At 50.1% G+C, this 15,220-nt stretch overlaps 2 protein-coding genes across 2 annotated transcripts; one reads left to right on the top strand and one right to left on the bottom strand.

Annotated features, from left to right (window-relative positions):
* Positions 1-1,925: 1,925 nt before the first annotated feature.
* LOC123136888 (serrate RNA effector molecule homolog) lies at positions 1,926-5,326 on the top strand. The gene is made up of 3 exons (XM_044556392.1): positions 1,926-2,509; positions 4,236-4,494; positions 4,626-5,326. The coding sequence occupies exons 1-3, from the start codon at positions 2,153-2,155 to the stop codon at positions 4,994-4,996; spliced, it is 987 nt and encodes a 328-aa protein (XP_044412327.1). The 5' UTR covers positions 1,926-2,152; the 3' UTR covers positions 4,997-5,326.
* A 7,999-nt stretch (positions 5,327-13,325) lies between these two features.
* Positions 13,326-14,750, bottom strand: LOC123134065 (F-box/kelch-repeat protein At1g80440-like). The gene has a single exon (XM_044553413.1). The coding sequence runs from the start codon at positions 14,442-14,444 to the stop codon at positions 13,326-13,328; it is 1,119 nt and encodes a 372-aa protein (XP_044409348.1). The 5' UTR covers positions 14,445-14,750.
* Between the last annotated feature and the right edge of the window lie 470 nt (positions 14,751-15,220).

Here is a 15,220-nt window from a genome sequence, read left to right on the forward strand (position 1 = left end):
TTTCCTGCTATCAACTAATATTTTCAAGTGAAACTCTTTATTTTGGATCTCTGGTAAGCATATTCAACGTTATATCGTATTCTTGATATATTGTATTGTTATAAGTGTATTACTTTTATCTATAAAATTACTTGATATCGACATATATGTGATAGAGATGGGACCCCGGATCATTTTTGTCCTGGGTCCGCCCCTGTCTAACCGTAGCCACAAATGTCCGCAACAGTCTTAGTTAAAAAGAAACGAAACAACACCTTCCGCCAAACAAGCAACATGCATTACATGCACCTTCCGCCAATGCAATACAAAGCAATGTAATGCATTGCATTGCATGCCGCTTCCGTCACACACTTGGGCCAAGTAATGCATTTTGGAAAGAACAAAGAGATTAACATCATCGCTTTTGGCGGAAGGTATTCGGCGTAAGCCATGCATTTAATACAGGAATAATTAGAGTTTTCCTATAATTAGAGCTTCCGTTAAGTAAATCATGTTTGGCTAGCTAGCTATGTGCCTTCCGCCAAATCAAGCTAGCTAGCTTGAAGCCTTCCCCAAGCATCAAGCTAATTTTTTTTTGACAGCCAAACATCAAGCTAATTAGTTGTTAATCATGTTCTCCTTCCGCCAAATAACATCGGCCTTCCACCATTATACATGGACGAGGGCACGTGGTGGCTTTTCATTGGCCATTTGCATGTCCGGACTACCGCAAAGTCCTCTTTGTTTGATTCCGATTTGCAGGAAAACTAATATCCAGACTGCTCTGCGGACTGGTGGGGTACCGCATTAGATGGCAAACTATGTTCGGACAGCATGGGCTGGACGGATATGGGCAATTTTCGAGGTTCGCTTTGCCCTTACTACTCTTCCTCACACATTGTCCTACTCATTTTGTTGCGTCGCTTCAAGGTCTATTACATCACGGTAGCCGTGTGCATGCCCGTTTTGGAGAGGAGCTTTCCAACTCGCCCCTCTCCTCCAAGAACCTGACGAGTGACAGCCAATAAGATTTTTGAAGAGTGTCGGTGCGACTGCTCGCTTGTTCGCCTACAACAACTCCATCGATCTACTACTATATATATGATATCTGCAGTAATCTGATACTCCTTCCGTAAAGAAATATAAGAGCATTTAGATCACTAAGTAGTTTAGTGATCCTATATTTCTTTACATACGGAGTATTTCGATTGCGACGACTTCTCCTATCGGGCTACTTTCAGTATTGCCACTTCTCTGATCACATTGTTGTGAATGTCACTTCACCACCATGAGCGCGAGCAACAATGAGATTTTTGCTATCTTTGCTTACGTGCCGATGATCTAGCTGTTGGTACTTGTGTTTGCTTCATATGCAAATAAGGTAGACATGCTACTTTATTACTCCACACTTACTTGCATGTATAGTATCTCATCTACGACAAGTTTTGCTAGCACGCTTGTGATGATATTGATGTTGATTAAACCTGTTCAAATTGCTCATTATTGCAACAATGTCACCTACGAAAAACCTAGCTCTATCATCACATTTCCCTTTTCCTACATATACAGTGATAACCACACACCATGAGTGGAGCCGAGGTTTCCCGATTCTTTTATACTTTATTCATCGGTGGTTGTTGCTGAGAAAACAGAAGGAAAACAAATTACCCTGGACGGGTGAAGCTACAATGGAGAAATGGTCGTGTGATTCGTCGAGAAAAGGAAAAAAACAGTTCAAAAAAATCCTAACAAAAAAGCACTTCAAACAATATATTATTTTCTCTGAAAATAAATATAAGACGTTTTAGTCACCAGAGTAGAAAGAAAAACTCACGCTCAAGTTAACAAGGACCAACCTCAAACCGGCACGAAGCTCTCCACTCACCCTTGCAACACAACCCAACCTGCCACCTACCCTCCCCCCACTGACACTGACACTCCACCGAGAGCCGCGGCCCACAACCCCGGCCTCCACCTGGCGTTACCACCTCACTCGCTCCCTCGCTCCCCTGCCCTCTCCATCTCCTCTTCTCCTCCGTCGCCGCCTCGTTCCAAGGGTCCTTCCTTCACTGCCCTAACCCGACCCAACCCGACCCACCGACCGCTCCTCCCTGCTGGATTCCCGTTCCGGCCAGTGCGGCACCGACCCCTAGCTGGATACGCGGCCCCGGCCATGGCGGGAGGCGGCGGTCGAAGGGACGCGGAGGCCGCCGTGAGGATCGGCAGCGGCAACGTGTTCGCCGCGCTCGAGGCGCTCAAGAAGAAGAAGAAGAAGAAGCCTTCCGCGTCCTCGTCCGCTCCGGGGCGGAAGGTGAACGGGACCAAGAAGCCCGCCGCGCCAGGGAAGGGGGAGGAGAACGCGCCGCGGCGGCCGCCGGAGGTTTTCTGGGCGCCCGCGCCGCTCAAGTCGAAGTCGTGGGCCGACGTAGAGGACGAGGACGACGACGACTACTTCGCCACCACCGCCCCTCCGCGTCCCGTCTGGGAAACCGCCTCCGCCGCCGCGGACGGCAAGGCCGGCGCCGAGGAGGTCAGTGCCCGTTTTGCTTTCACGTCCACTGATGTGATGTTAGAGTTTCGCAGCCGGTTTTGATCTAGTAGGTTGTTAGAGCGGTGCGGCCGGTATCTTCGTGATAGAAATGAACCTTTCGAAATCGTACAAAGATTCAGTTTCGTGAAAGGTTGTAGTTAGTGAGACCGCTGATTCTTGTTCTACATAAGTGGGGTTATGGTTTTTAGGATGTGGGGAAGAGTAGTATAACTACTTGGTGGTGGTCCTTTGCTTGTACTCCCTCCGTTCCTAAATATTTGTCTTTCTAGACATTTCAAATGGACTACCCTATGCGGATGTATGTAGACATATTTTAGAGTGTACATTCACTCATTTTGTTTCGTATGTAGTCACTTGTTGAAACATCTAGAAAGACAAATATTTAGAAACGGAGGGAGTACCACTGATGGAGTGACAATTAACGATGCCAATAGTGATGACCAACGGGTAAAGCTTGGAATCTTGAGAATTGGACATGAGGTGTCTTCCGTTGTACTACTAGGTTTGCTATATTTATGCATGGTATGGTAATGGGCAGACAGCTTGACGAGTGAAGGTGCCACCTCACGCTCCTTACCGAAGCACCAGTGAAGATTCATGGTGCGTAGACCCTAACTGTTTGTTGTACAGTTTTTTTCCACTATGTCTATGTGACATTCTAGGAAGTTCGATGTGTGTGATTCAGATACGGAATATGTCAATTTTGTCTAGCATGGAGACAGTAATGTTGTTTTATGATGATTAGTGTCAACCTATATTTCTAGTTTACGTCGGAAATATTTCTCATTGTTATGTTGATGATGTCACTGATTCTTCTGGCACCATGTTCAGTGTTTCTCACTTACAATTTTGTGTTGGTTACTCGTATTCCTTAGCTTTCCATTTATGCATGTCTTTTGTGTACACAAGTATTCCCACTTTACGAAGTTGTCCTGGATTGTCTCATATGTAAAATCCTATATCATGAGGAATGGCTTAAATTCTTAAATACACTTTCTGCCAGTAGGTGTATTTGCTATGTGTATTTAACTTGCTTATCCCGTGATCAATCTAAGAAAAAGTAGCTCATTCCATAGTCTCACTTTCCCCATACATGTAAGGTAATCTATGTAAGATTTGTTATTACATATCAATTTTTTGAGGCCTGTGTTGCTAATACTAATTAATAGGTTTACATATATAGATGCAAAAGGAGAAGAAACCAGTATTTTGCCAGCTCATGTGGCCAAACTAGCTTTTATAATGAGAGTAATGATAGAGTGGGAACACAAGTTATAGAACAGAAAGAAAACCGGTTGATGTATGCTCTTTGTGTTCTATTGTGTTTGTTTTTTGCGATTCAATACGAGAAAATCTGTTTCAGTGACTGGTATGGCACACAATGATATTTCCTAGTGTTAGTTGGACAGGAACATGGATGTCCGAACCCGACTTGGATTCGGGTGTCTGACTCGGCAATATAATTTTGGACACAGCAAATGACATTTGTTATATGGACGTGTATAATATCTGATAGTGATTCATACTATCGGGTCCTGCCAAAAAATATAGGTGTCCGTGTAGAACTGCTTCTGTCTACTTTCTCTATGTCTATGGCGTAGCTGTGTCTGCTCTTCCTTATGATGTTCTCTGTTGATACATGCATTATTTCCCCCCTCAGCAGAGGCTCTAGTATGGTTTAATTAGCTCTGCATTTACACTGCAGGAAACTGAGAGTGAAGATGATGGTCTTGATGTTGACGTGGGTGATGATGAGCTAGAGGAACCTGAGCATGGACATGAAGTTGATGTACCATCTGAACCTGAGGTTAAAGAATCTGCTCCAGTGCCTGTCCATTCTAAAGACACAGAAAAGCAACTTTCAAAGAAGGAATTGAAGAAGAAAGAGCTTGCAGAACTAGATGCTGTTCTGGCCGAGTTGGGGATTTCTGAAAATGCTACACTGGCTGACGTCACGAGTAAATGTATGTAATGTAATCATGCTACGACCTATACAAAATCGACCGATCAACCGTTCTTTATCTTCTGGTTAAATGTTTTTGTGCGTGTGTAATCTTTACTAAACTGACAAGTATTTGATTTTGGTACTTTTCAGCTGAAAGAAAGCCTGATGGACAGAAAGGAGATGGGGATAAGAAGGGTCTTCCTGTACCATCAGAAAGCAAGACTTCAAAAAAGAAGAAACTAAGGAATGAGAAACCATCTAAGGATTCCAAAGAGCAGCCCAATGAAGTGGATTCCAGCAAGGACCATGGAGAGGCGGCCGATGAGTCTGGAGAGGAAGCTACCGCTGTGGACTTGAAGGAGAAGATGAAGAAGATAGCTGCATCGAAAAAGAAAAAATCAAGCAAGGAGGTGGATGCTGCCGCCAAGCACGCTGCAATGGAGGCTGCCGCTAGGAGTGCGAAGCTCGCTGCTGCAAAGAAGAAAGAGAAGAGCCACTACAACCAACAGCCCGTGCGATAGACCGCCTTCATCTCGAGCTTCAGTATAAGCATCGCGCTTGTTGGATCCATTTGCATCACGCGATGCATCTTGCCTTGGCAACAAATAGTGGTGCTCTTTCTGCTTGCTTCAGATTACTTAACATGAGTATATGGACCATACCTGCTGTCATTTCTGTTGGAGCCCCATTTTCACCTCTGGTATGGAGCCTATCAACACTAGTGGTTAATGAACTTCCAGTTGTATTATCACCATGCACAGTTCATAATCGGTAAGCTATGATTGTGCTATGTTAGTATGTTTCATCATGCATTGTCTGGATTTCTGGCTGTGGCTAGTATTCTTAGTTTCTTACCCTTGTCATTTGCACATACTCAAAACCCACCAGATGTTGCCTGGTAGGATACATCTGCTGCCTCAGATGTATTATTCTCATCTGGTACGTAGACGTTTAGATTCTACAAGTGTGCTTTTATGCCTTATCATTTGGTCCTGGCATTGCTTTAGTTATGTACTGAAACGATTGATTACGCAAGCTTAGTGTATGCTGTCATGGATCATAGATCAAACATCTTGGAGGAAAAGTTGAACGATTCTTCATCCGACGTGCAGTAACCCAATGGCAGATTCTCTTGCTGATCGGATGAACTTTCTTTCGTTGACAACTGATTACTATGGGTTAGGAGAAATTAAAAGCAACCACACGAGTATTAAATTATTGTTTGCATTTGCTTAGTATAGTGATGCATTGTCCGATATTTGTTGGTGCAATCGAGTGATCCTGAAGGTTTTGGAGATTGTTGGACAGAAACAGTGTGGGACTGATTAATGTGTTTGCTAGTGCACGCAAATAGATAGTCCCTGGAGTTTGGAGAAGATTGCTAAAATCTTCAGAGAACTTTGCTACAAACTTTCGAGAGAGTTATCTACGCAGCAGAGAAGTTTGCTAGCTTTGAGGAGTTTGCTATCGAGACTTTTTTTCTAGTGTGATGCTTAATCGAAACTACATACGAACTGAAACGAACTTAAACGTGTCTATATACATCCGACTCAAAAACCTAAGAATGTCCTATATTTGTGAACAAAGAGAGTAGCATATTTCTCCTCACATTCACACATGCCACCTCATCATATAAACAAGCATTGAAAAAAGGCGGGTGCCGGCCCAAATTCGGGCCGGTAGGCCCGCAGCCATCCGATCTGGCGGATCGTAAGTTCGTAACCATCGGATGCCCTCGTCTTCCTCTTACGTGTTGTTAGACTATGTATAGCTTCTGTACCTATGTACGTATTGTAACAGAACCATTATATATAATGAGATAAGCCACCCCTAGAGGGTTGTGCTGGTTCTCAAAACTTATTGTCTTACATGGTATCACGCTAGGTTACGATCGCTTCCGCTTCTAAACCCTAATACCCGCACCGCCGCCGCAGCCGCCGCCTTCACCGCCGCCGCCGCGCCACCGATCGCGCCGCCGCCATGTCGAGCGCCGCCACCACCGGTTCCACTGCTGCGGGCTTCCTCCCGGCCTCTCTTGCGGCTCTGCTCAACCTCCCGCTCGATGCCGTCTCCGTTCCCGCTCCGATCGGGACAAGGAGCATCGGCTCCGTCTTCTCCACGCCGCCGGCGCCCTCGCTCGGGCGTGATCTCGTGGTCCACACCGCGGCGCCGCCGTCCGCTGCGGACTCCGCAGGCGTCGTCCCGCCGCTCCTGCCGCAAGCGGATCACACCGCCCCGCTGGCGGGGTTGGCGGCGTCCGCCCCGGCTGCGGGCCTTGCGGCGTCCGCACCGGCCGTGAGCTTTGCGGCGCCCGCCCTGGCTGCGGTCCCGCCTCCTCCCGCATCGGCTTCGGTGCCTCCGGCTGCCTCCATGGTGTTTGCACCCCAGGCAGCCTCCTCGATGGGATCGTCTTCGCCGCCGCCGTTTCACTTCGGTCATCTCATCACCATCAAGCTCTCCGCCGACAACTACATCTTCTGGCGTGCGCAGGTTCTCCCGCTCTTGGGGAGTCACTACCTGCTAGGCTACGTCGACGGATCGCTTCCCTGCCCACCCGCGCTGGTAGACAGCGTGCACGGTCCGGTCTACAATCCGGCCCATCGCGTCTGGACGGGGCAGGACCAGGCGAACCTCTCCTCCATCCAGGGGTCGCTCTCGCCGGCAGTTGCCGGCCTTGTTGTCTTCGCGAAGACGTCTCATGAGGCCTGGACCATCCTTGAGCGCACCTTTGCAGCGCAGTCCCAGGCTCGTGTCTCTGCACTCCGTCGTCAGCTTGGAGAGTGTCAGAAGCTTGACTCCACTGCCACTGAGTTCTACAACAAGGTCAAGGGCCTCGCCGACACATTGGCCTCCATTGGACAGCCCCTAACCGACTCCGAGTTCAACTCGTTTATTGTCAATGGTCTTGATGAGGAGTATGATGCCTTAGTCGAGATCATCAACGAGCGGGGCAACTCGACACCCATGCTGGCACACGAGGTTTTCTCTCGGCTCCTTCTCACTGAGCAACGGGTCGAGACTCGCCGCACCAGGGGCACTGGCTCCCTCTCGGCCAACGCCGCCACCAAGGGTGGCCGCTCTTCTTCATCACCCCGGTCTCCCTTGGGGCTGCCACCGTCGCCCGCCTCGGCCCCCCCACCTACTGCGACCTTACCGGGGGCTGGTGGTCCACGTGTGTGCCAGCTTTGTGGCCGCGATGGGCACTGGGCCTCCAAGTGTCATAAGCGCTTCCAGCGAAGCTTCCTTGGTCTTGGCAATGACGGCAAAGATACACGCAACAATGCCCGTCAGGTCGCCATGGCTGATCGTCCCTCGCCGCAGAAGCAACAGGGACACACTCAGTCCTACTCCATCGATCCACACTGGTACATGGACTCTGGGGCGACAGAGCATCTGACCAGCGAGATGGGGAAGCTTCACACTCGTGAACCCTATCATGGCTCCGACAAGATCCACACCGCCAATGGAGCAGGTATGCACATCTCTCATATTGGTCAAGCATCTCTTCTCACTAGACATGCCAATAGGAGTCTTCAGCTTCGCAATGTTCTTCGAGTTCCATCTGTGACCCGTAATCTTCTTTCAGTTCCTAAACTCACACGTGATAATAATGTGCTTTGTGAATTTCACCCTTTTGATCTTTTTATTAAGGATCGGGGCACGAGGGACATTCTTCTTAGTGGGCGGTTGTGCCAGGGCCTCTACCGTCTGGAGCATCCTGGCGTCGCCCGTGTTTTCAGTGGAGTTCGGGTCTCTCCGTCACAGTGGCATGCTCGTCTTGGTCACCCGGCCACACCTATTGTCCGTCATATTTTGCGTCGTCATGAGCTTCCTAGTTTGTCTAGTAATAAAGATGTAGCAGTGTGTGATGCTTGTCAGCAGGGGAAGAGTCATCAACTTCCTTTTTCGGAGTCCAGTCGTGAGGTGAAACATCCTTTAGAACTTGTGTTTTCAGATGTATGGGGTCCTGCTCAGACTTCTGTCAGTGGTCATAATTACTATATCAGTTTCGTTGATGCTTATAGTCGCTTTACCTGGCTTTACCTTATTAAACGCAAATCTGATGTGTTTGATATTTTTGTTCAGTTTCAAAAACATGTTGAACGTCTTCTCAAGCACAAAATTGTTCATGTCCAGTCGGACTGGGGGGGCGAGTATCGCAACCTCAACTCCTTCTTTCAGTCGCTTGGGATAGCTCATCGTTTAGCATGTCCACATACACATCAGCAGAATGGTTCAGTCGAACGTAAGCATCGTCATATTGTTGAAGCTGGTCTTACTCTTTTGGCCCATGCATCTGTTCCGTTTCGGTTTTGGAGTGATGCTTTCACCACTGCATGCTTTCTCATCAACCGTACTCCCACTCGTGTTTTAAACATGAAGACTCCCATTGAGGTTCTCCTTAATGAACAACCTGATTATACCTTTTTCAAGGTATTTGGGTGTGCTTGCTGGCCGCATCTTCGTCCATATAATAAGCGCAAGCTTGAGTTTCGTTCTAAGAAGTGTGTTTTTCTTGGCTATAGCTCTCTTCATAAAGGTTACAAATGTCTTCATGTTCCCACTAATCGTGTCTATATATCTCGGGACGTCGTGTTTGATGAGCATGTTTTTCCCTTTGCCAAACTTCCTGTGTCCACTGTCGAACCACCATCTCTGCATTCATCCTCTGTTGCTTCTGACCAATTTGATGATGTTGCATACTCTCCTTTGCTGTTACCTAACCATGGTGCAGGAACCGGACGTGGGGCTCGTTTGGAGCTTTTGGAGGATTCACCATCATCATCACCGCCTTCTGATGGGCACGTTGATCGCCCTATGTTGCATGGCATCGATTTGCGTGCCCATGCATGGTCACCCGAAGAGCCCGTCGCGCCGAGCATCTCCACTGCTCGGTCCGTTACGCCAGCGACCGCCGAGTCTCCAGCGGCTCGGCCCTCTTCGCCAGCGGCCGCCGAGTCTTCAGCGGCTCGGCCTGTCACGCCGTCTTCGCCCGCGGCTCGGCCCGTCACGCCGTCTTCGCCTGCAGCTCGGGTCCGCGACGCTGTCCTCACGTCGCCTTCATCCGCGGATCGGCCCGCGACATCGGCCGCGCCACGGCCCACTATGCCGGGCTCGCCATCGGCCCGGTCTGTGACGCCGGCGTCGCCAGCTGCTTCGTCTGCTCTGCCGGTTTCGCCGGTGGGCCGACCTTCTTCGCCGACCGAGCCCGAGGCTACTGTGTCTGGCTCCTCGTCACCGGCTGACTCGTCAACGTCGCCGTCCTCCAGCCCGTTGCAGGCTGCTCCGTCGACCTCGGTGGTTCCTGTGTCCCGACCACATACACGCAGTCGCAGTGGCATTTTCAAACCTAAGGAACGTAAGGATGGTACGGTTGCTTGGTTGGCTGCTTGTTTGGCTGCTGCTGTTGCGGATCCATCTTCTGAGCCTCGCTCATATCAGGCTGCCCTGCGCATTCCACATTGGCGAGAGGCTATGGAGCAGGAGTTTCATGCTCTCCTTCGTAACAAGACATGGACTCTCGTTCCTCCACCACCACGGGTAAATATTATTGACTCAAAATGGGTATTCAAAGTGAAGAAGCATTCGGATGGATCTATTGAGCGTTACAAAGCGCGACTTGTTGCTCGCGGTTTTCGGCAGCGCCATGGTCTTGACTATGAGGACACCTTCAGTCCTGTCGTCAAGCCTACCACTATTCGGCTTCTTCTCTCCATTGCTGTTTCTCGTGGTTGGTCACTTCGTCAACTTGATGTGCAGAATGCTTTTCTACATGGTTTTTTGGAGGAAGAGGTTTATATGAAACAGCCGCCTGGTTTCTCTGATCCTGATCGTCCTGACTATATCTGTCGTCTCTCCAAAGCACTATATGGTTTGAAGCAAGCTCCTCGTGCCTGGCATGCCCGCCTTGCCTCTGCCCTTCGTGCTCATGGGTTTGTGCCGTCCACTGCTGACACTTCATTATTTCTTCTACAGAAGCCAGAAGTCACTATGTATCTTTTGGTATATGTCGATGATATTATCCTTGTCAGCTCTTCTCAGTATGCTGCTGATGCTCTTGTCTGCTCTCTTGGTGCTGATTTTGCGGTCAAAGATCTTGGGAAGCTTCACTACTTTCTTGGAGTTGAGGTCACTTCTCGTGCTACTGGTCTTGTCCTTACGCAGAAGAAGTACTCCTTGGAGTTGTTACAAAGAGCGGGCATGCTGAAGTGCAAACCGACCACCACACCCATGTCGTCTACTGACAAGATAACAGCTGTTGATGGTGAGCTTTTGTCTCCTGCGGATGCCACAGAGTACAGGAGCATTGTTGGTGGACTTCAGTACTTGACGATCACGAGACCAGATATCTCTTATGCTGTTAACAGGGTTTGTCAGTATCTTCAGGCTCCCAGAGATACTCATTGGGCTGCTGTTAAACGCATTCTTCGTTATGTTCAGTTCACCCTGACATTTGGTATGCATATTCGGCCGACTTCCTCTCGGGTCCTTTCGGCCTTCTCTGATGCAGATTGGGCTGGTAGCCCAGATGACAGGCGATCCACGGGGGGTTATGCAGTATTCTTTGGCCCTAATTTGATCGCCTGGAGTGCTCGGAAACAGGCTACTGTGTCACGTAGCAGTACTGAAGCTGAGTACAAGGCTGTGGCTAATGCTACTGCAGAGATTATTTGGGTGCAGTCTTTGCTTCAGGAGTTGGGTTTGTCTCAACCACAGCCTCCTATTCTTTGGTGTGATAACATCGGTGCTACATACCTTTCTGCAAATCCAGTATTTCATGCCCGAACGAAACACATTGAAGTTGACTATCACTTTGTACGGGAACGTGTATCACAGAAGCAACTCCAGATCAAGTTTATCTCATCTAAGGATCAACTTGCAGACATCTTCACTAAGCCTTTACCACTGCCACAGTTTGAGGCTGGTAGGCGCAATCTTACCCTTCTCAGTTCTTTAGAAAGTGGCTAAGATTGAGGGAGGGTGTTAGACTATGTATAGCTTCTGTACCTATGTACGTATTGTAACAGAACCATTATATATAATGAGATAAGCCACCCCTAGAGGGTTGTGCTGGTTCCCAAAACTTATTGTCTTACACGTGTGTCTCGCTCTCTTCCATCTCCCCTGCATCTCGCTCTCTCCTCCCATCTCCCCGGCTGCACACACTCCGATGGCCGTCCCCTTGTCGGCCGTCCTCATCGCCTGTTGCCGCCCCCGTCATCCGTCCTCGTCGCCGTTCGCCGCCCTCGCTGGTCGTCCTCCTTGTCGTTCGCCTATCCTCGCTGCCCGCGGTGACCATGCTCACCAACCTCTGTTTGTAGCAAAGACTAAGCCGGTAGTAGCAAAAAAATGAGTCGGTTGTAGCAAGAAACAAGTCGTTGTGCACCACGCTCGTCATCTCTCTGTTTGTAGCAAAAAAAGAAGCCGGTTGTAGCAAACAACGGAGCCGGTTGCAGCTTTCGTCGTCGTCCATGGCTTCCGTCATCTACGGTTGAAACTTTTTTCACCGTCGGTTAAAACTTTTCTCGTAGCCAGTAGCAGCTTTCGGGTTGCGCAGTGCCCCACTCAAAAAAAATCAGTCTTCTAGTTGAAATCTTCTTCGAGAACGATTGTAGCTTTTCTTATGAATGATTGCAGCTTTCTTATGACCGATTATAGCTTTTCCATTGCACAGTGTCTCGGTTGAAGCTTTATATGCCGCTGGTTGAAGCATTTGAATCGAAGGGTGAAAGCTTTCGTATAAACAGTTCCAACATCACCTCGCTGTCACGCCATGGCTAGTCGCGCACCATTGACGGGCACTAGCGCCGCATGCGGGCCTCTTGCAGCTCCCCTGCCTGGCAACTTCTCCACCCTCGATGTCTTCTCTCGCCCTCGCCGTGGCAGCAACGCCGTGGCAGCAAAACAGCTCCTCACGCCGATGCACTGCGCGTGGCGGCGGAGATGGAGGAAAAGGAGTGGTTGCTACGCGTCGTGCCGGGAGAAGAAGATAATGAAAAGAAAAAGGATTGGAAGGAGGAGTGATGCGCGACGCACGATGGAGAGCGATCGCAAGGCGTGCGCTTGTCCGGCGCAATGGTTCGGCCGGCGCTCCGGATGTAAACGTTTCCCTTGAAAAAATCCAACTCAACATGCAAACATGTGTGGGAAAAGTTCACCTCAATAACTAAATACAGTGAATTATATATATATATATATATATATATATATATATATATATATATATATATATATATATATATATATATACGCGCTATTCGTCACCCTGGGTGAGGAATTATTCTTCACCCCCCTCTATTTTAACATCAATGCATCGTAATTTTACGTTTTGTAAATTTTGTCTTATTTTAGATGTAAAAAAAGAACGTAAGAAAATATATAATCATCGTAAAAAATATTTTATGTTACGTAAATTGCAAATGTAAAAACATAGTGTAAAATGTACATAAAATGTAATTTTTCTGGTCTTTTGACTTTTTTTATGTCAAATTTTATGCAGTGAATTAATATGACTTTAACTATTTATATTTGAAACATAATTTATTTATGAAATGATCGTAAGATTACCTCAGATGAAGAATAACATATCCTGCACCCTGGGTGATGAATAGTAATACTCTCTCTCTCTATATATATAGTTTTTAATTTGTATATTATTATTTATCCAAACATTCATGTCTAATATATTGCAACCGATCCCACGGCAACGCGTGGTGTATCATCTAAGTACATGTTGCAGTCTTGCAGATTTTTCCTGTATGGTTTAAATTTTAGTATGTAGTTTTCTAAACGCCACTAACTTTCAGATTTAATTGACAACTGTACATATACTGATTTTTTGTTACTGTATCATACTTCTACGCAACACGCGGCTTGCACGTGCCCGGCGAACTCCTGCGGCGCCAGGGCGCGCGCCCACGACGGCGCCGCCCCGTTGGTTCCAGCCTCCTTGCTGAGCACATACACGGCCTGCTCACCGGCGTGGCGCCCGGCGCCGATGGCGGCCACGCGGCCGTCCCCGATGGCCACGACGACCGTCGCCGCGCGCCCGTCCTCCGGTACCGGCGCCACCGCCCGCCACACGCTGTCGCCGTCCCGCACCGCGAGGTGGCCACCACGTAGCATGTACATGGCGCCTGCTGCGGACGGCGCGGCGCAGCACGTCCTCGGGCACGCCCCCTCGTCGACCACCCTGTCCAGCACTGGATCCCACGTCCAGGCGTCTGTGTCGAATGCCTCGCCGGTGCCGGTGAACCGGCCCTGCGCCTCCGTCGGGTACCCGCCAACCACGACGAACCTGGCGCCGACGCAGATCCCTCTTGGCTCGTCCCGCTCCAGCGCCATGTCGGGCAGCGCCGCCCACGCGTCGGCCTCGGCGTCGTATGCCGCCGCCGACCGCAGCGCGTTCTTCTCCTCGTCGTGTCCGCCAGCGACGAACACCCTTCCTCCGGCCGCCGCGCACGCGAAGAAGGACCGACGCGGCCCAGGCATCGGCGCGCCGCTCCGCCACGCGCCCTCCAGGAAGTCGTACACGTGCACCGTGTCCGTCGGCGCCCACGTCTCAGGGTCCCAGCCGCCCACCACCACCAGCTTCCTCCTCTCGCCACAAGCCACGGCGGCGAGCTGGCAGAAGAGCGGGAGCCCCCGGCCGCCTGGGAGCAGGGGCAGCGTGGCCCACCCTCCGTCGGCCGGGTCGTGGAGCACGAGCCGGTAGGAGTTGGAGAGGGCGGCGGACGCAGCGTACTTGTGGGCCGGGCCGGAGGCGGCGAGCGGGGGAAGGGCCTGGGCGAGGGCGAGGATCGGGCGGGCATGGCCGTTGGCCCGGCGGAGGCGGCCGTAGAGCGGCGATTCCACCTCCGCCTTCCACTGCCGCGAGGTGCGGCGCGCTGCTGGGAGCTGACGGAACCCCACCCGGAGCAGGCATTCCCGCGCCACCTCCTCCGGGAGCCCCGGAATCAGGTCACCCATCGTCGATCAACCTCGACCGATGCACAACCTTAATTCGCTCACTCCTTCAAACGAAACGAAAAGAACCGATAACAATCCGCTTCTTGCTCTCTGGTTTGGAACCCTACTACGCAACGAGAATCGAGCAGTGGATTGTGGCTGAGCTGAGTTGTTTGGGGACGCGGCGGGATGGCGAGCTTTATACCGGACAAAGCAGCATTTTTTAAATTTATTGTACAAACCAGGGGGGTTGCGCGGGAATGCGAGAGAGGTTTTCCGAACGGCGCTCGCCTCGCCATGCTGATCCCGTATCATATCCGGAAACAACTTGCCTTCAAAAAATTGGTCAGGATGGAGTCATGGAGACGTCGCCTTCTCGGCCCGGTGGCGTGCGGCAGTACACTGTAATTCCTCCGTCCCCAGTTTCGTGCCAGGCCGCCGGTCGCCGTCGCCGGGATCCGACCGGCCGGCTACGAAGAGCGTGGCTATTTATTTATTTTGATCTGAGAGCGTGGCTATTGAAACCTCTCGCATGGCGATCTCCGGTGCAGTCAGCAGCAGAGGTTGTCCGGACAGACAGTATACTGGCGGTCAGGAAACGGCGGCACGGAAGAGCTGTTTGCTTCGGATACACAGGTGCCGGGCAATTGTTGTTTATTCATGGAAACCGATCGCTCTCTTGTGGATTTGCGAATTACCATAACTTATCCAGCGGCGACCGTAAGATTCTGCGGCTGCCGGCGGCCGGCCGTGGGCGATCGAGCCGCCAGCCCGCCACACATCCACGTCGCTGGTTG

The sequence above is a fragment of the Triticum aestivum genome, chromosome 6B (genome assembly GCF_018294505.1).
Source record: "Triticum aestivum cultivar Chinese Spring chromosome 6B, IWGSC CS RefSeq v2.1, whole genome shotgun sequence".
Lineage (NCBI taxonomy): Eukaryota > Viridiplantae > Streptophyta > Magnoliopsida > Poales > Poaceae > Triticum > Triticum aestivum.

Excerpts from the sequence above, each read along its gene's own strand:
- LOC123136888 (XM_044556392.1), top strand. The coding sequence starts at position 2,153 with ATGGCGGGAGGCGGCGGTCGAAGGGACGCGGAGGCCGCCGTGAGGATC. Across the intron at positions 2,510-4,235 it reads GCAAGGCCGGCGCCGAGGAG|GAAACTGAGAGTGAAGATGA; the intron begins GTCAGTGCCCGT and ends TTTACACTGCAG. Across the intron at positions 4,495-4,625 it reads GGCTGACGTCACGAGTAAAT|CTGAAAGAAAGCCTGATGGA; the intron begins GTATGTAATGTA and ends GGTACTTTTCAG.
- LOC123134065 (XM_044553413.1), bottom strand. The coding sequence starts at position 14,444 with ATGGGTGACCTGATTCCGGGGCTCCCGGAGGAGGTGGCGCGGGAATGC.